Source organism: Argiope bruennichi, chromosome 7 (assembly GCF_947563725.1).
Source record: "Argiope bruennichi chromosome 7, qqArgBrue1.1, whole genome shotgun sequence".
Classification (NCBI taxonomy): domain Eukaryota; kingdom Metazoa; phylum Arthropoda; class Arachnida; order Araneae; family Araneidae; genus Argiope; species Argiope bruennichi.
The window spans coordinates 103,954,158-103,978,873 of record NC_079157.1 but is presented as its reverse complement, the minus strand read 5'-3'; the positions used below and the strand labels follow the sequence as shown (position 1 = coordinate 103,978,873).

The following is a 24,716-nucleotide window of genomic DNA, read 5'->3' as shown; positions in this document are numbered from 1 at the left end:
TTGTGTATTAACTATTTGATCTAAGTGTATAGAAGACATTCGTATAGTTAAAACAATTTGATAATCTATGGTTTTATGCCAGAATATCCTATCTATATATTATCCAGAATATCTATCTATATATCTGAAATTTCAAAAAGATTTTTTAGTTTACACCATATATGCATACTCATGCATCTATTTGATGAGGAAAAAGAAATTTAATATTAATTTCAAAAATAACAGTTTAAAATCATCTAGATTCAAATCTCCTGAAATATTTTTTGATTCGAATAATCACAAATGCATTATTGAGGATTGACTTTACATTAGATTTTGGTACTGCTCTACAGTTGTCAGGAAAAAAGAATTTTTAGAATTCATACTATGTATTGCCAAGATTCATTAAGATATTAATATCTTTATTGAAGTGATTTAATTTAAACAATTTTGGCAAACTTAGTAATAAAATAAACCTTTTGTTTTAACATTTTCTGATCAAATGTTTTGCCTAAAAAATTGGCAGCATTTAATACATTTTTTCACTATTTATTTTGTTCACATTTGAAAGTAACCATATTTCTGAATAGCCATTTGACTAAATATAAAAAATAGAAATATTTTTCATATAAGATATATAGCTTGACTTCTAAGACACTGGGATATAGAAAATAAAATGTTGCTTTTGTTGGTTTTAGTATTCTCTTCATTAGAAGAAAGCAATTTCCTGCTATAAATTTATACAATGTGTGAATAATATCTTTTATGTACATTAGAGTTCAGATTTTCATTTTAATATGGCCTTAAACTTTGTGGAAAAGTGTTTTCTTACATTCTTCATTGTGTATTTTCCTTTGTAACTTTCTCTTTGACATGGCCAATGCATTTTTACCCATGTCTTTTGTATTCAGAGGTGCAGAATAGATCTTAAGCATACTTCTTGTTCTGCTCTGTCTTTTATAGTTGAACCATTAGTTATATTCTTTGAAGTATCTTTTAATAAGGGCCATCACTTTTGTTGGCAGCTTTATAGAGTATCCATGCATTTACCACTATCATGCCCATTTTACAATTGAAGAGTGTTCATTTTTTCCCCATGAATGTTAATGGCAAATGGTCTATTCTGCAAGTCATAGTGGTCTACCCCACCCATGTGTTTATTGCAAGAATTTGTCATATTCAGAATCTTCACATTAACCAAATTATAACAAATCTGTGTCTCCACAGGAGCCCAAATTAAATATCTAAAATGTAATGGTTTGGTTCAGCTAAATTGTCTCAAATTATTTCTACCATGGTGCATGATAGACATTCCCTTAATGTTTAGATTTGCCAAGAAGTATCTGAATTTTTTAAAATTATTATGAGTGTAGTAAACAAAGGTTTTAAAGAGAGGTCTTTGGTATTCTGGCTTACTGTCCTGTTCACAAATTGTAAGTGAAATTTCAGCATTTAGAAACAATTTCATTATAAGACAGTTTTCATCGGGGAAGTACCAAGGTCTTCACATTTGTTTAGAAGTCTTGATGACAGATGTTTAAATAATAACCAATCAGAAGCAAAATTCCTAGAAAAATGCATATTTCTTTAGTTTTATTCTTTGCATCTGTTGCACATTTCACAGTTTCTTTCACTATGGTAATTTACATTGGAATAATTATCCTGCATTAAAAAGCTCTGCTTTTGTTTTATTATAGTTCCCTCTGCTTGAACAACTCATTACTTGTTGAATAACTTTTGTTTTTCATTTTGCATATTTTGTTGATTTCATTTTATCTTAAGATGATTGATATTTTTTGTAGCTTTTTAGCTCCTTTTCATTTTTGAAATATCAGAGCTTGTGCTCATTTCAGGTTTAAAACTGTCTCCAATTCTAACTTTCAAAGTTCCTAGAGCATTGTTTACAATTATTTTGACAGTATTTACTTTTTTGTTATCCCATTAATCTCCATCAGTTGATTCATTGGAATCTGGTGGTATCACAACAATCTCATTGTTCTCAATAATATCACTGTCATTTGAATCTAAACTATGTAATAGTTTCCAGTGATTTCAGAAAACTTTGCTATTAAGGAAGAAATGGTTTATCAGTTGCATCATTAACACCCACTGTCCAGTTTAGAAGACAGATTGAAAATAATGTGCTACAACTTGCCTTAAAACAATAACATTTTAATCAACCATCAGAATGACAAAGAAAGAGTACTCTTAAATAAAAATGCCCAACTAAGTTTTTAAAATAAACTGAAAAAGAATTCTGCCATTACAAAGAAAATATAAAAACCACATTCACTAATTCTGGAAATAAACAAATTTTCCATATGAAGCTATCAGACAGATGAGATACATATAACTTGTAGTAGCAAAAGCTTATACATACATGTTCCAGCTGATAAAATATTCACAACAAATAAATACTAATTTCTGCATGCAATTTATTTTTCATGTATCCTTTAGAAGGGATAATTGGTTAATATAGGTTGATTTTTATTAAATTTCGTTTGCATAAGTTTATGTTAGTTCTTTAAAATTTCTGACTGTAATCAACATTTTTTTAATTGCCATATACTTAGTATGTTAAATAAAATTTCTGAATGGAATCAAGTTCCATGATGTGAAAGTGTCATTTAAAAAGTAGCTACCCATATCATGTATTTTTTTAATTAGTTAATATCTTTAATGATGCTGCAATTTCGTTTGTTTATTCCAGACTAAATAATAAACAGAATCTTTTTCCTGAACTTTCAACAGTGAAGAAAATTACTGATGAAACATGTTTGAATGGCTTTCATTTCATTCTGCAATGAGAATGCAAAAATGAGATTTATTGTAAAAAAATTATACAAAAAATAATATATTTAGAAAAATTGTCAAAATTCTTGAAATAATTCATACTAACCAAATTGAAATCTTTAAACCATTATTTTTTTTTAAATGGTCCAAAATTATTTTTGTATATTAGTATTTTCAGAAGTTGTGATGGGAAAACTGCCGAAATTTTGCTTTATTTTTAGTTAAATTTTGTAAAAATCATTCAGGCACACATCCACCCTTCAAAGTATATTTGTAGCCAATTGATTGTGTGGAACGAAATGATCTGACTTGTAGAGTGCCAACACATACATTACTGTATTATTTATAAACATTCATATTTGTAGATGGCTTTAATTAAGTGGTGCTAAAACTAATTTTGATTTTGCTTTGATATATTGTGTGTGTATATATAATATTTTTGTAAAAGAATAAAACTCGCATTTCTAGAATTTTAATGTAATTTGTGAATTCATTTTATTTTTTAGTATGTATAGCATCCGGATCAAGAATTGCACTGTTTAATCGATTACGTTCTCAAACTGTGAGCACTAGATATCTTCATGTGGAAAGTGGAAATTTCCATGCTAGTTCTACCCAGTGGGGAGCTTTTACTATTCATTTGTGTAAGTTATTTTAGTATAACATGAAAAAAGAAATACTAAATTTATTTTACCAATTTAGGAAGTACACTGCAGCATTTTGCATATGTATTAGATTTAGAAATATTTTAATGAGCAATTAAAAAATAATTGAACTTAGTCTAAATAGAATCTGTTGTTTACTAATGTGTATCATTTGATGATGAAATGTTTGTAGATAGTTTACTGTGTTTTGGTTTGATGGGAATGTTTTGTAGCCTAAAATTAAATTAATGTTGTGTGGTACTTCTTTATAATCAACATGATTGGGATACATTCTATACTTAAGGGTAATTTTCACATTGATTTTAAGTCCTTAATTGTATAGAATGATCTATGTGCTACTGCTCATTGCTTATATTTGAAGAAAGTGCTTCCTTGCATTTCATAGCTGAAGTTAGATGTGTTGCAAATGGGCTTTTAAAATTTTCTTTTGCAGAGGTTCAAAATAAATATTTATAAAGTAACATTTTTTTAATGATAATGAATATTTCATTCAGGATATATCTGTTTCATATTAAAATGATCATAATTTTGCTTATTTTTGTAATAGCAACTCTCTAGTAATTTCAAATAGGATTTTTTATGCTACATTGAATGTTTTAGTTAAGTGCTTTTATAGGCAAATGACTTTTTGTAGATTGATTTCTAAGCAAAGTTTAATTGATTGAAGGTCATGTGAGAATATAATAGTTTAATATTTTAAATTTTTATTTTCTGATTTAAAAGATGAAATTCTTTTTAGAAATGCATTCTTTAAATCTTATTAAAATAACTCTTAATTTGTTTTTTAGTGGACGATACAGAATCTGAATCTGAAGAATTTACTGTTCGTGATGGTTATATTCATTACGGTTCTACTATAAAATTAGTTTGTTCAGTGACTGGTATGGCTCTGCCAAGACTAGTAAGTATATTCTTTTTTTACTTCATCCCCACATCATTAAGAAAATCTTCATTGAAAGTTTTTCTTATTAATTCAGTATACTGATGCTTTATTTTAGATAACCATATATTTCTGCTTTAATTATTATTATTATTTTGTCTAATTGAAAAAAGCTACTTTTTTTTATTCATTTGATTTCTTCTCTTCCCTCCCCTTCTACCCTGAAGATAAAAACCTAAATTAAAAGATAAACATGTAAAGAAGTGAATGATTTATCATCATCTTCCACTATTAATTAATTTACAGTTGAGCAATAAATGCACACAGTTTAGGTTGTATTTTCTGTTAAAGCAGTTCAAGCCTTTCATTCATATAGTAAATTTGAACCAAATAACTAGGTTAATTTTTGAAATATTTTTATGGAGACATAAAAAAAAAAATACTTTTGGAACTAATTTATTTTTAAATTTTTATTTACTCATGAAGGCTTAGAATTTCTTTTAATGTCAGCAAGAATCACAGATAAATATGTTCATATAATCACTTAAGTTTTTTCAATCTTGTATGATATATATAATGCTTTTATTATGTTTTAGATTTTTATTCTTTTAGAATTAAAAATTAAAAGCCACTTTTTTATTTTTCTGTTCATTATATATTAGGTTTTCATGCTGTAAATAAATACCAACCAATCTATGCTTTTAATCCGATGCTTGATGTTAGCAAATAAATCCTTTATATAAATTATTTCATAAAGTGAAATTTTCAATTTTTTTGTATATGAAATGTTAATTAAAATTTAGAGTTAGAAATATTTGAAATTGCATTGAATGATTTCAATTCTTGTGAGTTAATACATTTTGAGACCAAAATTGTGGAAATTTTTCTGTTCTTTGATAGGTGATCTATTTTTAAATTTTTTATTTAAAGTACATTTTCTCTTTTTCAGTATTATTTAAGAACTTGTTTTCTTTTCTTCTAGATTATTCGTAAAGTAGATAAACAAACAGCCTTGTTGGATGCAGATGACCCTGTTTCCCAACTTCATAAATGTGCGTTTTATATGAAAGATACAGAAAGGATGTACCTTTGTTTATCACAAGAGCGAATTATTCAATTTCAAGTGAGTTATTAAATCCTCCACCTTATTTATTTCTTTTATAATACTACTTAAAATAATTAAATCAATGTTTACATCATTTTTTATGTAATTTTATCAACAATTATTGTACTGCTGAAAGTTAAAAATCTGTTTGTCAATTATTGAGATTAAATTTTATTCTTGCATAATGCAATGGTATACAAAAGCAAAATAAATAAATAAAAAAAAACTTTATTTTATTGTATTATTGTTATTTAAAAATGGCTTACATTAGCTCATTCCAATTTACTAATATTGTAAAGTTATTTTATATTATCAGGGTTCTAAATAAGTTTATAAAAAATAATTTTGAAATTGTGAAAATTAACTGCATGCATTTCAATCAGATTTTAAATTGCCATTTAGAAAAATCAACAATGAAAACTATCCACAATTTAAATTTGTGATTTCATTGGAATTTTCTTGATTCTTAAACCCTCTCCTGCCATTTACCTTTTCACTTATAAAATATGTATATTTACTAGCCTACTTTAGTTATTATCACTTAATGAAATATTCTTCACTTACAATGATAATATAACCAAAATATGATGCGTGTTCTTTTAAGACCTGGTTTATTTGTGCTGAAAAGTGTCGAGGAAGAATAATTGAAAACTGAAGAAGTTTTAATTTTGTACTCATTTGTCTAAACATTCTTCAAATAACTCATTTATTTTTGTGTGTATATAAAAAAACATGATTTAAAAATATATTTTGTGGAAAATGGAATCATTAAATCTTCTTTATTATCATTATTGTCATCAGGCATTGTTCTAAACGAGAGGATCTAATTTGATTTATCAGTAAAATTTAGGCTATGATGTGATTACCAGTTATGGATTTAATTTTTTTGTAAAAGACAGTAAGAATGCAATTGTGAGTGGTAAATGAGTTCAATAGATATTAACAAAGAATAACAAATATTGAAAACGACAAAAACTTTTGTTTTATGTGCTACATATTTGAACTGCCACAATTCATGAATTGTTAGTTACTCATATTTCTTTCAAGCAAAATACTGATATTTGAGAGTAGGAAACAAGCCTCATACCAAGCATGTGTTTCATTGAAGATGGCATACCCACACTCTATGTTGACTGAGACAGATTTTGCTTGCCTGAAGACCCTTACCTCATTATTATTATTGCATTTTTTTCAAACAGACAATATTTGCATTTACTTGCCTGAAAATATGTATCATTTCAGGAGAGTAAAAAACAAGGGAGGGGAGGAGATTACTTTTATAAATATATATAATTGTAGAAATTTTCCAACTTTTTTGACAGTTCTATTTTAATTTTGGCTTTATTTAAATAAATCCTACTGTATCATCTGTAAATTATCATACTGTACTTACTATTTCAGATCCTACTAGATACTATTTATATATAGTAGATCATATATTTTCTTTTTTCATAAATATTTATGCATGTCTTATATATATGTCCCTTATTAATGGACTTAAAAAAATTCCAGTCTTATTACATTTGAATGACTATTTCTTTTATAGCATGTTTTTTTTTATATAAATCAGTGTAATAAAAAATAATCTTAAGGGAATTCAATTTATTATAGACAGTAAAATGATATGCTTTCATAATTTCCATAAGTTTTTCATAAAAAAATAATCTTACATGTTTGTTACTTATATGAATGGTTATTTTTAGGATGTTTAGAATACAATAGCTATTAACAGAATATTTTGTTTTAGTATTAAATGTAACCAGGGGGGTATTTGTCAACTTAGAAATTAGAAGAACTGTTAAAATTTTATATAAAGAAGCTTAACATCTAAATGTAAGGGATGTAACATCTAAAGTGTAGATCCTTATCAAATTTTGAATTAGATTTCTTAAAAAGTAAAATATCTGTTGGTCTGTATTTTTTCATATTTATAAATGTGATAAGATGAAAATGTAATGAATTGGATAAATGGCAAGTGGTACATTTTGTAAGCATTGAAATTGTAGATTCATATCTAATTGTGAATCATGGCTGTCAATGGTTAAAGGTCTCTTGATCTGCATTTCACATGCATGTGATCTCGATCACACAAAATTGCACCACTCATATTAATGTGATATTGTTATTAAAATTATAGTTAATGTCTAAATTGATTTCATTTTGTTGAAGACATCAAATATGCATTTTTGTTTTCTTTACTATACTATGAAGCGCAAAACATTCGCATGCAGCTCTCGCAGATTTGCATGCAGAACTCATAATATTCACAATAATGTTTTTTTTTTTTTTTCAGGAGTAATATTATACTTTCTATTGTTTTAAATATCACCTGTACTAAATTTTAAGCTAACATTTCTGAAGAAAAAAAAATTAAGTTTACTATTTTTAGCTTAATCTGTTCAAAATCTGTTTAGAATGCTTCAACAATTCAAGTTGGCTCATATTTGTTAGATGAAGATTATTGTACATATTTTTATAGTTAGAGTGAAACATTTTGCATCTGTATTTGAGAATTCATTTGAAAAAATGAGTCTGAAATATTTAAAATTACTAATTTTTTTCTAGGCAACCCCTTGCCCTAAAGAACCAAATAAAGAAATGATAAATGATGGAGCATCCTGGACAATCATTAGCACAGACAAAGCAGAATACACATTTTATGAAGGAATGGGACCTGTAAGGACTACAGTAACTCCAGTGCCAGTTGTACATAGTCTTCATGTAAGTTCTATTGAGATTTGAACTATTAATCTGATTACAGAATTGGGTGTTTGCAATGTTATTAATAACCAAAAAAGAAAATAAAAATGTGTGTAAAATATTTGTAGGGCTCTAACTATATTTTTACGCTAAATTATTTCAAACAATTTGCTTTTTAATTACATTTCTGCATTGTATTTTTTTAAAATGAATTAAAATTCAGTAAATGTGTATTATTTAATTTTCAGTTATCATTGATATAAATATTTAATTGGATATGATACTTATGTTAATAGTTAACATTAATTTTTTTTTTTTTTAAATATTTGCATTCTTTTACTATGGCGTGCATATATTAAAGCTGTTTGTTTTCTCTAGTTGAATGGAGGGGGAGATGTAGCTATGTTAGAATTAAATGGAGAAAATTTTACTCCTAATTTGAAAGTATGGTTTGGAGAAGTTGAAGCAGAGACCATGTACAGGTACGCATGAAATAAAGCCATCTTATTCTTCATTAAATTTGATTATCTTTCTAGGTTATATAACTATTTAAAATTGATTTTATGTTTCTTTGTATTGTTTCCAAATAATGTGAAATATTTTATAAAATGTTATTAACTCTTATTTTATAATTGGCATAACATTTTTCTCAGAAAATTTTCATTTGACATTCATCTTCAGCTTTTTGAAATAGCATTTTATTTCTAAAAATGTTTTTTACTAGAAAATCTATTTAAAAATTAATTTCTTACATCTGTGGACAAAAATGTTTTAATGAATTTTTTTTAAATTTATTTTGATAGATGTCAAGAAAGCATGTTATGTGTAGTTCCTGACATTTCTGCCTTTCGTGAAGGATGGCAGTGGGTGAGGCAGCCAACACAAGTAATTAATCTTATCCTTTTTTTGATTATTATTATTATTTTGGCTTTCATTTAATATTATGTATATTTGTTGCATAGTAAATTAATTTTAATATATTTTATTTAAAGGAGAAAACAAATAATTTATTCAATCTTTTAAAAAATTATAATAATAATAATAAAACAAAAACTTCAACAACCAATCTTGTTAATAACTAATTGTGCTGTAACATGCATTGTAATTGAAAATACATCTTGTTAATTTTCATTTTGCTTGTGAGCAGCATCATTTATAAGATTTGCTGGATTTATTAATTACTATTACTCTATGTATGCTTTCTGTTTGAAACCAGTGTTCCTTAGGTAATTTGTTTCGGAATATAAGTTACTAAGCTAGTTCTTGAGCATGACTTCATGACTAAGACTTCATGTTTTTCATTTTGTACAATTTAATAATTTTTCCCTTTTGACCTATTATAATTGAATAATTTAAAATTTTGCTACTATAAATTACTATCCATAATTAATTTATAATGTTGAAATATATTCTAAATTAAATTAAACGGTTTAAAATTATAATTTGGTTATTGATAAGAGATTAAGAGGAAAGTTCGCTTAATGGTATTTAATTCAATAATAGCCAAGTCTTTAATAACAACTGTCATCTGACCGCAGGTCCCAAATGACAAGATCCGTCCCGAAAAAGCCCTATTATTGCTTTAAAAGCGGGGTGTTAATATAATTAAACAAATATTAACGTACTGAAGTTTATTCCAAATGTTAGTTGCAAGATATCTAGATTCAACTAAAAGCTTGAATTTACTGTTATTTTCTTTTCCCAAGAAGATATTTTATATTCTGTTAGAATTGTAAAGTAAATGAATTAAATATTATATAAATGCATGATTGTATAATTTCCGTGTTGAGCATTTTTTCCCTCTGAGTATTATTGCTAAGTTTGACTCTACTCTACAAATAAAAACTAATTTCAGTCTTTTTTTTTTTATTTTTTTATTTACACATATTTTGCTTCAATTTTGTTCAGCCTTAATGGCTATCTAGGGAAAAAAAAGTGCTTTTCGTTTAATGATATCTTTAATTACAAATACCTCTACATAATTAAAAAAATTTCCTTTTACAGGTGCCAGTATCCTTAGTTCGTAATGATGGTATTATTTATTCAACGGGTCTAACCTTTACCTATACTCCTGAACCTGGTCCTAGGACTCATTGTCCTGCTGTGGAAGAAGTTTTGAGGCCCCCCGATCTTCGAAGAGATGATCCCAGACATCCTTCACACATGTATTCCACTTCTGATCACCCCATGTAATTAAGCCAATCAAAGTCCTGTAGGAGCTGTGCTCCTGTATGTCTTGCAAAAATAAACTGTAGTATGCTGTGTTCATTCTGAACAAAAATTTATTCACTGTAGTTAAAAGGTCTGATCAAAGTATCTTTATACAGATCTCATATCATTTGGACAAACAGCTTTGATGCAAAATGTGAAGTTTTATTTTAAGGCATTTTTTTTTTCAGGTTTATTTCCCTTTATAACGACTGAAGAATCTTTGATTTTGTTTGAGTGTTAATTCTGTGGCTGTTTCTTGTATTTTTTTGTAGAGAGAATTCTTGTAGTGTCTCATTTATTTTTCATTGTCTCATTTATCACTCATTGTAGTGTCCATTATATTTTTCCTAACTTATTCTCAAGAGGTTTTATAAATTGGAAATAGATTTCCTTTTCTTCAAAAACTCTGTTTCATTAATAAATCGAGTCCAAGGTTGACTGATAGTTAGCATTGGAAAATGATACTATTTAATTTTGTGCAGCTCTGAGGCTTTAGATAGGATTTTAAATAATGAGCCCGTGATCAAGCATTTTCCTCATTTTTCTCGTAGTTCACTATAAATACTGTTCGCTGAATAGCACCTTTAAATTTTAGTAAGCTTGGTTCATGTATTATAGCTTTTGAACTGAATTTCTTTGAATGCAACTTTATTGGAAAATATAAATTTTTACTATTTGCTCATTTACTTTTTATTATGTATAACATAAAAAATGAAATTAGTTTACTATATTTGATTTTTTTTAAGGCTTTGAAATGGATATTATTCTTTAGAAAAGCCTTGGTAGAAAGGGGACTTTTAATTATTTGATGTTGAATAAACATCGATCATTACCTTATTTGTCTTTTATTATTCATTCTTTAGACTTTTTATTTGAAAAGTAAAATTATGGCATTATTGATCATAATTTGAATGGATTTGTTATAGCCAAATTTAGAGATTAGTCCTTATTTTAAAGTAGTGAATAAAAATAAAAATTCTTTAAAAAAAATTGAAAAATGAATGAGCATTGTACCTTAAGAGAATTTAAATGAAAGAACACATTATAAAGTTTGAATTTTCATGTGGGAAATTTTAATTCAATTTACGTAAAACGAATGTATGTTTTCTAAAATTTCTTGATGTGAAAATTCCTTTGTCTAGAATATAAGGAAATATATTTGAGGCTAATTTATTTATACAAAAACTGAAAGCTGCTGTATGTTGATAGAGTGGAGAATAGATTTAAATTGTTGTGAATGAGTCGATTTATTGTAGATGAGCAAATAGTATTAGTTGGATTTATTATTTATTTCAGTTTTTAAAGTATAAGAAATACATATACTCTCTTTTGCTTTTTAATACTTAATTTGTACTAATTTGCTTAGTTTAATCATAGTATAAAATTTTCTCTTTTATTTACTCTGTTCTTAAGAGCACAGTAACAAACACTTCTTTTAAAAATTGTGTTAACTTTTGATTTTTTTTTTAGGAATTGTATATAATTTGAAAGAATAAATCCTGCAAAATTTCGATACTGATTTTTTCCCCCCCTTTAATCATTCACTGTTTCAGAAATAAGCATATAATATGAGCATTGTAAAATCTATTCTTTTTTGGATTTTTCAAGTTTGTATAAAACACCTTAAAATTATTTGTTGAGAGATGAAAGAAATGAAAATTGGTCTACAAGGACCTGTATTATATTTAGTAGGAAATACTAATTATATTTTCATCACTATAAAAATAGACAAAAAGAACCCAATAATAATGAGAAATAAAAAGATCTTTTTAAAAAGGATTTAATTTATGATAATAAAAAAAAAAATCCTTCTGGCCCTGTATATACTATGAGGAATATGTGCATATTTTAAATGTACATAATTCCTTTTTTTTTATCAGTTTAATACTGTATGTTTCTTTTAAGGACTTTTTTTGGTGAAAAGTTTAGTAATATTATGTACGGATAGAAATAAATTAATTTTAGTATTTGTTTTAAATCTCTTTGTGTTTACAGAAGAAACATATCAATCTTTTAAAAACACCTTTCAATTAATTTTTCTAATAGTACGTGATTATTTCATCATTGTTTAGTTTTTAATTCTAGCTATCCCAAGAACAATCATTAGATCTGTTATTTTTAGTAAATGAATTTCATTTATAAAGCATTCCATTATTTTTCTGCTATTGTAGTTTTAAATTATTATCCTTTTTAAAATTTTTAGACATTTATAGATTTCTATGAAATTGATACATTGCATTTTTATATTAATTGCACTGAAAATATATATACTCTGTACATATTTAGCAATATATTATATTCTATCATTTATAAAATAATTCTCCATTGTTGTACATAAATCTTATTACATGACTTCATATGTAGACTTCAATGTTGTCAATTTTGTAAATATGTTATCTGTGATTCATTCAAATTTGTTGACTGAGTGAAGCTTTAAAAATTTGTACCTTTGTTGTTAATCCATTTTTATAATTTGTGGTGAAGAGGAAAGCAGCCTGCTGTTGAACTATTTGATGCTAATGAAGAAACAAATATTTGCGTTGTATTAATATATACCTTCAAAATGACTTACACTGTGGGTCCTGGCTATAAGTAGAAGCTGGTATTTATAATTTGGTCTCACAAAAATGATGAAAATAGTAAATGAAGTTAGAAAAATTTAAATTATGAATGAAATCTTTATAGCTGTTTATCTTGATTTTATTAAAATTCCATGTATAAACATATCCAGATATTATTATTATTTGTTAATCTCTAATGAATTATTTGGCCCCTATTTTGTTTTTCCATATATTTATATGTGGCTCAAGAATTAAATTGTTCAAAAATGCAGTCACAAACAGGGGGGAAAATAATAAACATTGTTTTGTAGATATACTGAAATTGTGAATGGAATACAAAATTATTATATTTGTTTTGTATAGAAATATAACTTTTCTTGTAAGATATTATTAAAAAATAAGATATTTTTAAAAAATTAAAATGACTCTGCAAGGGAAAAGGAGGAGTGAGTCTTTAGAAGAAAAATTCAGAAAAATGAGCTTAGTTCTTTCTGTTTATTCTAAGGTATAAAAAAATTAGCCATAAGTTAAAAAAAAAGTTTTTCCTGTCAATGCTTTAAAAGAATGTCTTATAAAATGTTAAATAACTTACCTCTGAAGTATTTCATTATACAAAGCTTGAAGCAAAGGCTATTTCATGTTTTTAACAGGATGTAATATTCATTTTAAAGTGAGCAGAGTAAGAAGATGTAATATAACTGGATATTCTTCTCTTCTTTGTTCAGTTATTTTCCTGTGGCATATAAAATAAGTTTTATTGATTAGTAATTTATGAAGGTGATGCCATAGCTAGTAATTTTATCTTGATTTAGCTTACATTCTGTTTTTGAGAGTAATTTTGGAAATGTTGTCTTTAATGGTTAAGCACATGCTTAATTCATGTCATTTTACCTAATCTGTCTCATTGATTTTAAAAACTAGCTCTGTTAATCAAAATCAAATGTTTAATCACAGTTAATTTACAAATATATTAAAAGATTGAATTAATTTTAAGTTGCAAAATTCTAACTTTGCTTTCATTTGATTCAAAGTCTTTAGCTAAGTTGGACTATAAAAACCAATTTGAATGATTTTCATTGTGTACTTGTTGATCTATACTGTTGACATATTAGTTTTGAAAACTCTACTTTAGGGATTTTAAACTTCATTAATTTTAATTATAGAATTTCATGTGTTTTTATTTGTTTGTTTAATATTCATGTATTTTGATATTTAGCTGAAATAAAAAAAAAATTAATTCATGATTTAATAAGAGAGCTTTTTAGTTTATGAAATCAAACTTTCTAGTGATAACGATTCCTTCAAGGCTGTTTTTCTTCTCCCTTAGAGTAGAACTGTAATTAAATATTGTACAGATAACTCATTACTGAAAATAAATATATTTTTTTCTTACAATGGTTGTTGCATCTTCTTTCATTTATTTATTATTTCAATTTCCATAATTTTCTAAAGCACCAAGAAATATTCTATAAAAATTTTAATAGAAAATTTATTATTGTTAGAGCATTATGCTAATGAAGGTTAAATCTGATTAAGAAATTGTGCTGATGTTTGTTTGGAAAAAAAATATGCTTTTTAATGTATTATTGTGATAATTTTTTTATAATGAAAATAAGCCTGGTTATGGAGCTCACCCAAAGAACATCAGTTGCATAACAGGATGCCACTGTATGCAGTTGATTTTATCTGACTCATTTATATCAGACATGAAACATTTCTGCAAATATACAAATTTCAATAATTTTTTTAATTGAATTTTATTATTTGTGAAATTGATTAATTTCCTTTTATGTGATGATTCTATAATATTTTTGATATTTCAAAAATTAAAAATATTCATTTTATAATTCAGTTAATATGCATTTTACTTCTCGGCGTTTATGTTTGATTTGGTTTATGAGATTCACCTTTTTTTCCCTTTTAACCCTGGATCATATCTGTCATATCATTTGCTTCATTGTCTTATCTTGCGAATAGGATGCTATTATCGAAAGAACAACTTTTTGGTATTTGTTACTGGTACTTCTGAAAATTTTTCATAGATCCTTGTATATTTTCTTTAGTACAATGAAATCAACATTTAAACTTTTATTCTCATTGTGCATATCTGGAGTTTCCAAACTCTTCAGCTGTTTACTGGAGATATTATATTGACTGATAAAATTTCTTTAAAATATGGTCCATATATTTGCTTTTAAGTTCCATTTAATTTACCATTAAATGCTTTTTCCTGATTTTGGGGAATTGGAGCAAAACTCATCAGGCGAAGTCTTAAACAGATTTAATTCTTGGTTAAGATATGCCCTAGTTATATCTGCATGTTATCAATTGCAGATGTATTTGCAACTATTTATAACATAATAATAGATACTTCTCATCAATTCAGTATAATGAAATAGCTATAGTTCTAAACATCTCAAATTTCTCTTGCACTTTTCATTCAAAAGTGAGTTCTGCAAAAAGCATCTTTTTCACTTCTGATGTTTGTTTTATTCGCTTTTTGTTTAGCTTGCACATTACAGCAGAAATGAGAAATAAAAATATTAATAACCGAGCAATAATACAATAATTGAAAACAGAATAATATAAATTTTCATCAGAAAAAAGAATGAAATAAATAAAATTAGATAATGCAATATTCAGTTTTGTCGCATCCTATAAAAGTTATTGAAATGTGGATATTGATCGTTGGGATTCTTGTTTTCTTAAATGTGAATAAAAGTCTGAAGTTTAAACCATTTTATCCTGTATAAGAACAGAATTCATCTTAATAATTTTGCTCATACTAAATCATGGTGAAATGATTTGAAAATAATGCTTATCTATGTCAAAATATTTTAAGAAATCCTGATTTCAAAAAATTTAACTTCAAAGTGAGAAATATCAGAGCAAATACTTTAATGATAAAATTTATTACAGGAAATATTTAAGCTACGAGCAATTATAATCATAATAACGAATATCATCAAGGTTCAATGTGTGTGTGTGTGTGTTAGAGCTCTGTGAAATATATGTATTTTTCATTTTAAATACTGAATTTTAATCCACAAAATATTAGTTTCATGTGTTTAAAATAAAATTCTGTTCAAATATTCCATTTATACTTGTATATATTATCACAGTATGGAACATAATTTAATTGAAGATTGATGCAGTATAATTTTCTCATATTATGATTATCACTGATCTATTTAAATTTATGAATTAGTTTTATTGTGCAAAAAATCTGAACAATTTTGAAAAAAAAAATGCATTTAGTAATTTTTTATGTTAGTACATTTGCGTATTTTTGAAATTTTACTTATGAAAATCCGTAGTAACTATGGAAATTTAATTTTAGAGAATTAAGCTGTGATGTTTATTATTATTAACTTTCTCTGACACAAAGTACAGAAAGAAAAATTGCCATAATTATTTAAAACAACAAACCGAAATTTTGATAAATATTCACGTTTTATTTCCTGTATAAAACAATAGCAACAAAAAAGACTTTTTTGAAATTATACCTATCTGTGAACACAATAGCTCAAAACGCAAAAAACTAGAATAAAGATTCCTAGTTCGTTGTTCTCCTACCTCTGCAAGTTCCCATCAAATAAATTAAAAGTACGTCGATATCATGTTGATATAAAAACATAAGGGAATAAAATGAAAAATATGTCGGAAAATTTTGTTTTTCCTAGTTCATGTGTCTGATTGTTTGCTGGGTAGCTGTGAAATAATGAATACCAAGAACTGAATATTAAAGCAATAAAAAATGTAACTTTTTTTTTTGTATGAACACAATCTTTGTGTCAAGAACATACTCTTATATTAACAGCAGATATCGCAATGAAGTTGACACAGATGCAACCTGATATTAAGCCTATTTTCATTAAAATATTTTAATCAAATAAATTTCTACTACTAATAAAGATGTGTATTGGCACCCTACAGGGCATAACTCTTTGGATCTAAAACTACCGAATTTAGAGGAGATATATTTTAGAAGCTAAAAATGTGCACATTGAAATGGTTTTTTTTAAAGATTTTAATTAGAGTTTTGATTAATGAGAATTTAAGCGAAACTTTGATGCTTTTCAGTGCCAAAAATACAATGATACAAAAATTAATTTAAAACCTTCTTAAAGTTGAAGCAGTTATCTTTATAATGATAAAAAAAATTAGCTGTTGAACACTTTTTCTTTTGTCTATGTTATATTAATTTTTAAAAATAGAAATGATATTGTTATAACGTAACTAAATTCATTTGTATTGTTACTGCAAATATTTCAGCTTAGATACTTTCCTCGTTTGTTGAGGATAAGGCTACGAAGACAAGGTTTATTTTTTCCATGCTGCATCAGTTTCTGTTTAAAGAAGCTTGTAATAAAATTTTGGTTGTACTTAAATTACGATTTAACTTCACAAATAAGAAATGACACATTTTTAAAGTGCGTTCATTTTTAAACAATGTTGCTCTTCCTTAAAACTGAATTAGCTGTATAAAAATATTTTATCCTTCTTACAGCTTAAAATTTGCTTTATTATTTTTATGATTCTACTTCCCTGACATTATTAATGAATATGTTTTGAATCATCATGAAAGTTATTGACGTTTAATCACTTCCATTTTAAATTAAAGCTCAAATTCTGGGCGAGGGCAGAAAATCAGGGGGACGTGTGGTACAATGAACAGAATAGTGTGAAGCTTTTAAAGTAGTAAGAATCAAATGTCTATCAAAATGTGAAAATATTTCGCCGGATAAGTCATTAAGAGCAAGTTACATAAATATTTAATAAAAAGTTTTACTAACTATTAGTTTCGGCGAACTTGCTGATCGCCAAAGGCAGCAAGTGTTTTATAAAAAGCAACTTCATAAAACAAACTCAGGATTGCATTTTTTTCCCACTTGAATAAACAATTATTTGTGAATTACTGCTTACAATATTAAGTAATATTAAGGTCTGTCAGTGGCATTTTCATTTATAAGAATGTGGAATTATCACTATTAATAAAATTATAATGAATAATTAAATCTTTACTGCTAATTAAGGAGATTGTATGTATATGTTTCCACTTCACAGGCCTCACTATTTGACTGAGTTATTAAATTTGACTCAAATATAGTTTAGAAAACTGAAATATACTCCACCTTAGAGTACTTCCTTAGGGAAGAGTTATACATTGGCCGGTGATGGCCCTTAGGACTCAACCATAGTTCTCGTCCGTGTTGCTGCCTCGGTGGTCCGATCACTCAGGTTTATCCGTATGCCTTTGGGTGGGTCGGAGCCTTAGAGCTTTTTTTTTTTTTAATTAATTGCAAGTTCAGATAGTTTTTTTTTCCAATACATCCAATACATTTTTGTCCATACATACGGCGTCTCTGGCATAGCAGTAGCTCGTCTTCTCCGTAATCTGGACGTTCTGGGTTCGAGTCCCGGTTCTGGCATGGTTGTTGCTGTGTTCTATCTGTGAGGTGTGTGAATGTGCCCCCCTGTAAAAAGGGGTTGTGCAAGTGAATGTGTGTGTTTCATCTTCATGTGAGCTAGAAGTCAGGCTTCTGAACTCGGGTGATCAGGGATCTTTACCCTCAGAAGCTACTGCACCCCCTTTCCGTGGTAACGCGGACACGACACCATCATCACATCTTCCGAAAGTCTTATTACACAAAAACTGTTTTAAATTTGAAAAAAAGAATCATTTTTTAATGATATTAATTTAGTTGAATAAAATGTATCAAATTAAAAAAAAAATACTTTTCATGCATAATTTTTAACATTAGTTTTTGTTTTTGAAATAAATTCACGTTGTTTTTAATGTTCCATCAAATATTTAATCGAGTTATTTTCTTCCATTGTTAAAATCAAAGTAGGTTTAATTATCTCCGCACATTACGTGAGGAGTCAGTAATTGAAATTACATTACTGCAAAAGAAAAGATGTAATTAGAAGATGATGACTCTGGCATTCTTTTTTTTGAGCGATACATTTTTAATGGCATTATGATATCATGAGACTTGACTTCAGATAGCTTGATGTACATAGTTAAGGCTATTAAAATAACTCGGCTTTAATATGTAGCGGATTGTGATGCGCGAGGATAGAACCTGCAACCTTCTGATTCGCAGCCGAGTAACAAGACCACAATACAAAAGCAATTTCCCGTGTAGCGTAGTTATTAACTGGCTTATAAGCTTTCACTACAGACTCTCCCTCCAGTGAGTCGGAGGTGAGACGAATGATATGGCTGGTGAGTGGTGATGTATCGAGGCTGTTGAGTTTAATGCGCCTTACCCCTTTTGATTTGGCGAGCGTGTGTGAGTGCTGCCGTTGCTGTTGCGCCAAGTGAGTCTGACGACTTTGGGTTGCTGTGGGTAGATGGCGCCACAACAACTGTACGAAGGTTGAAGGTTCATCGTCCGAGGTCACCAATGTGGCGATATGTTAGAAGCGGGAATAGAACCTGGGTCCTTGTGGTTCGCAGCCGAGTAACAAGACCACGATACAAAAGCAATTGCTCGTGTAGCGTAACTGTTAATTGGCTTATAAGCTTTCACTACAAATATCTGTTGCAAACTGATACTTAAAAATATTTGGTTACTGGAACCGTGAACATCACATGATGTATAAGAAATGGAATTGAAATTAAACATAACTAATATTCTTTATAAACCATTTGGTCTACAAAGACGGATAGTAAAAATTAAATCCAATGAAATGTTTCTTAAAGTTTGATTGACTCTTAAAGTAACATAAAATTTCGATGTATCTTCGAATAATAAAGAACGTACTGTTGGTAATGTTCAAGACAGATCGTTTGACTTGGAGTTACCAAATTTAGCAGAGATATACTTTGAAGAGTGTAAACATAATTCGGGGCAATTTTTAAAAAATTTTAATTGAATAAAAATTAAGTGAGATGTTGATGTTTCTTCGCGATGCGTTTCAAAAATATTTCCTTACAAAAATAATTTTTGTGCCATTTTAAAGTCAAATATATATATAGAGAGAGATATATAACTTTTTTTTTTAACGATGTCAATTTAGTTGCAGCAAAGTTCTTTAATTCATATTTAATAAAGTTTTAAACATATATTTAAATATATTTATAAATATATTTTCGTTCTTGTGAATGAAACCCGAATCATTTCTCATTATTCTGACAAATTTTTAATCGTGTAATTTTCTTCCAGTTTTGAAAGCTAAGAAAAAAGAATTGCATTTAATATATCTATGTAGATTATATGAGAAATAATAAAGGGAAATTATACAATACCGTCAAAATTAGAGAAGAGATGAAACAACACTTATTCTTTTAACAGCCTTATGATATCAGGGGACTCCATTAAAACATATGCACAAGGAGCAGAACAAACGAAAGCTATTAAAATAATACAGCTTTAATGTCAGTGAATTTAACATGAAATTATGTCTAAGCGCTTTTATTGAAATTAAATACAATCAAAATCCCCAGAGAACCAACTAGTCGTCAAATTCAACTAGTTTCTGATAACTTCTTAGTAGAAAGTGCTGATAAGAAGTGTTTTTTCTAGGTAAAAACTTCTCACCGTGAAGGAATAGTTGTGAGGGGGATGGTAGGATAGTAAGGGGTACTGAAAAGTAAAAAGACTAATTAAGGGGGTGAACACTTTATTATTATTAACTAAATGTATATTTTTATTACTAAAATTAAAGATGCCACAAAACAAGTCAAAGTGTGGCTTCTACGATGGTCTGTTTGTGCCTGTGTTTGATCGCTGTGAATGCTACAATTCAAAAGCGCTTCTGTTTTAGATATATTAATATGGTATGTGATCCATATACAACAACTGTAATAAAAAGGTTCACATTTTGGATCCAACGGACTAAAGGAAAAGGGGGGTATATGGAAATACATTCTCGGTTTTCTTCATTGATTAAGAAGTTAAGAAAAACTGTGTTGTGTACGGATACAAAAAAATCAAGGGCAGAATACGATATTTGATTTATTATAACATTAATTGCCATTAGTAATTTCTTCTTTTAACTATAAACTCACCTATAATGTATCATGCATTTCATTTAATATCTTTTATTTATTTTACCTATAAATAAAAGATATTAAATGAAATGCATGATACCATAGATTAAATTAAAATACACCATAAATTGAATTCAAAAATAAACAAGAACAAGATCTATTATTATATAGAACTACTAATAAGAATTAATTCAATCTTTACCAGAACCAAATTCCACTTCATAAAAAAAAATAACAAAAATAAAAGCAAACTTTTTTTTTTTTTCTTTTCTTGACACTTGACACTTCTCCACTCGCTCTTCTGCCATTTTTTCCCTTTAAATCATTTGTTTCCAGTGTTTTTTTTTTTTTTTTTTTTTTTTTTTTTTGTAGATATATACCAAGATGAAAGTCAGAAATTCTTTAGAATTGAGCTTCAAATAATTTTCATTTTTGCTAAATGCCAAATTTTGCACTGTTGCCATTTTCTGAAAGATTATAATAAACACAAAAGTAATGTAACAAAATTATAATAGAACGTACTTTTGCAATTATTCACTTGTAAGAATAGTTGAAGTAATCATAGCTTTGGAAATTTAAAAAAAAAATTATAAGATGCATTTTCATTTTTATTTTTCAGCACTTACTGTGTAAATAATCATTTTGGTTGCAATGAAAACCTTTTGAAATTTACAAATTATTATTTTTAATGAAAATGTAGCTCTTAATTTCAAAGTTTTCCTAATTATCGTTTGGCTTGAATACCATTTTCTACCTATTACTTGATATTTATTCATTAGAAAATGTAAATTATTTTAACGGTATTCATTTAGAATACAAATTAAGCAAAGGCAGGAGCTTATTTAAATTCATTAGATTCAGACATTCTCTTTCGTGTAGCAGAACGGGAAGTCGGAAGCAGATTTATTCGTTTGTTCTATTTGTTATTTATTTCTGAGTTGCGTGAGAGGGCAAATCATCCGTTTCCTTGAAGCCAACCTAACACCATAAAAATATTCTAAAGGTTAAGATGCAGAATGTGGGGCTTCCCTCTTGGAATTAAATAATAAAAAAAAGGGCTGCAAAAGGCGAATGCAGATTTTGATTGCACTACACTTTAGTGAGGATATCGAATATATTATTGAATAAGAAGCGATGCGAGAAAAAGTGCCAGGAAATCCTACAGAGGTTTGTTGAATTTCATACCGTTTGCAGTTTTCATTTTTTGAAGGAAACCTAGCGTGTGTGGCGATTTGTAAGGAATCTGGAAATTGAACATAGTCAACTTCTGTTTCCTTTCCCTTTATCACGTGATAATTCTTTTTTTTTCTTTCTTTTTTGTTATTATTATTCATTCCAATTTTTTTCCCTTTCGCTTCTGTTGGAGGTTAATCTAGAACTTGGCACTGAGACTTTTCCTATCCTTTGTGCCAGCTGAGATTAATTTTCGAACTGGTCCGCTCCTATACTGTGTTATCAGCAATCGATATACTTACTACAACCGCTGCCGTTAAGTGAAGCTCTTTTTTTTCCCCCTCCCTTTCCTTGCCGCTTTTTCTTTTTCTTTTTTATTATTATTTTTATTCTTTCTAGGAGTAAGCGTAAAAACTAAAGTTCCGCGTTTTGTTTTATCGGCCTTTTAACTTCGAATTCAAAAACCAAACGATTCTCTCTTTTTTTTTTAATTGAATTTTCTTTTATTATTATCTTTTATTGAGGACAGAATTGAAACAACAATTTAAGAAACCAAATTCTATGTGTAAAAAGATGCTTTTATTTTTATTTTGAGTGAGATATCCAATTCAAAATAAAATTTCCACTTTGTTTTATATAAATCTCCCCCTAAAAAAAAGCATGTGTGCGATGCATCGCATGAAAAGCACCATTCTTGGGAAGAGAGGACAGTTAAACACGCTCTTTTGTATTCTTTTTATTCTAAGCATATTCTGTGCTATATTTTCTACATATGAACTTTCAATTTTTCATTGCTTCTACACTCGTAATTATTGGAATGCTTGCTGATTTTGTCCCATAAGAGTTCTTTTGTATTCTTTTTATTCTAAGCATATTCTGTGCTATATTTTCTACATATGAACTTTCAATTTTTCATTGCTTCTACACTCGTAATTATTGGAATGCTTGCTGATTTTGTCCCATAAGAGTTCTTTTGTATTCTTTTTATTCTAAGCATATTCTGTGCTATATTTTCTACATATGAACTTTCAATTTTTCATTGCTTCTACACTCGTAATTATTGGAATGCTTGCTGATTTTGTCCCATAAGAGTTCTTTTGTATTCTTTTTATTCTAAGCATATTCTGTGCTATATTTTCTACATATGAACTTTCAATTTTTCATTGCTTCTACACTCGTAATTATTGGAATGCTTGCTGATTTTGTCCCATAAGAGTTCTTTTGTATTCTTTTTATTCTAAGCATATTCTGTGCTATATTTTCTACATATGAACTTTCAATTTTTCATTGCTTCTACACTCGTAATTATTGGAATGCTTGCTGATTTTGTCCCATAAGAGTTCTTTTGTATTCTTTTTATTCTAAGCATATTCTGTGCTATATTTTCTACATATGAACTTTCAATTTTTCATTGCTTCTACACTCGTAATTATTGGAATGCTTGCTGATTTTGTCCCATAAGAGTTCTTTTGTATTCTTTTTATTCTAAGCATATTCTGTGCTATATTTTCTACATATGAACTTTCAATTTTTCATTGCTTCTACACTCGTAATTATTGGAATGCTTGCTGATTTTGTCCCATAAGAGTTCTTTTGTATTCTTTTTATTCTAAGCATATTCTGTGCTATATTTTCTACATATGAACTTTCAATTTTTCATTGCTTCTACACTCGTAATTATTGGAATGCTTGCTGATTTTGTCCCATAAGAGTTCTTTTGTATTCTTTTTATTCTAAGCATATTCTGTGCTATATTTTCTACATATGAACTTTCAATTTTTCATTGCTTCTACACTCGTAATTATTGGAATGCTTGCTGATTTTGTCCCATAAGAGTTCTTTTGTATTCTTTTTATTCTAAGCATATTCTGTGCTATATTTTCTACATATGAACTTTCAATTTTTCATTGCTTCTACACTTGTAATTATTGGAATGCTTGCTGATTTTGTCCCATAAGAGTTCTTTTGTATTCAAGTTACGTGACTGCACCAATGACAGAGAGTAGCAGAGAAGGGGGGGGGGGCGCTGCCGAAGGGTCTTTTTTTGGGGGGGTGACAAAATTTCACAATAAATAATAATAATATATTGTAATCTGACCTTAAACTTAGAGATACAAACTGATATATCATGGTGAAAAAAAAAAGATACGGCCAGTGGAAAAACATTTATAAATTTTAAACTATTTGTTGTAGAGAATTAAATTTGTAAAACAATAAAAACACAAATAAATTCAATATCTGAAGTTATTTTGAATAATATTTCGTTTCAACTTATTGCAGTTTTACTCATGTTTTAACTTTTACACTGAAGGAAAATAGGAAAATAAAATAGGGCCAGTTATAAATTTGGTTCACAAAACAGTTAATTATACAGAAATTTGCTCTTTTTTAAATCTACCAATCATGACGTCATAGAAATCACAAGCCTTTCTAAAATTTGTTCCAATATTATTTTCCACGAATTTTCGATCGCATACTGTAACTCATATTTAGTGGCGTAACAATGACCACCTGCATAATTATCAGAAGACATTGCGCTCCCCCCCCATAGTGTCCGAGTCGGGGGTTTTTGATGGACAGTCTAATAATTATACTTCATTTGCGTGAAACCATAACTTTACAGATGACGACACATGGATAGAGGCAT

General features: G+C 27.8%; 1 protein-coding gene across 6 annotated transcripts in view; it reads left to right on the top strand.

The window, feature by feature from the left end:
* The window catches only part of LOC129975771 (recombining binding protein suppressor of hairless-like), a 127,058-nt gene extending 112,803 nt beyond the window's left edge, over positions 1 to 14,255 (top strand). For all 6 annotated transcript variants that reach the window (XM_056088982.1, XM_056088979.1, XM_056088983.1 and 3 more), the window contains 7 exons: positions 3,279 to 3,416; positions 4,226 to 4,338; positions 5,300 to 5,440; positions 7,988 to 8,143; positions 8,501 to 8,604; positions 8,926 to 9,007; positions 10,127 to 14,255. In XM_056088982.1, the coding sequence (XP_055944957.1) occupies positions 3,279 to 3,416; positions 4,226 to 4,338; positions 5,300 to 5,440; positions 7,988 to 8,143; positions 8,501 to 8,604; positions 8,926 to 9,007; positions 10,127 to 10,315 (923 nt within the window). In that variant the 3' untranslated portion in view covers positions 10,316 to 14,255. The remainder of the gene's footprint in view (positions 1 to 3,278; positions 3,417 to 4,225; positions 4,339 to 5,299; positions 5,441 to 7,987; positions 8,144 to 8,500; positions 8,605 to 8,925; positions 9,008 to 10,126) is intronic.
* The last annotated feature ends 10,461 nt before the right edge of the window (positions 14,256 to 24,716 follow it).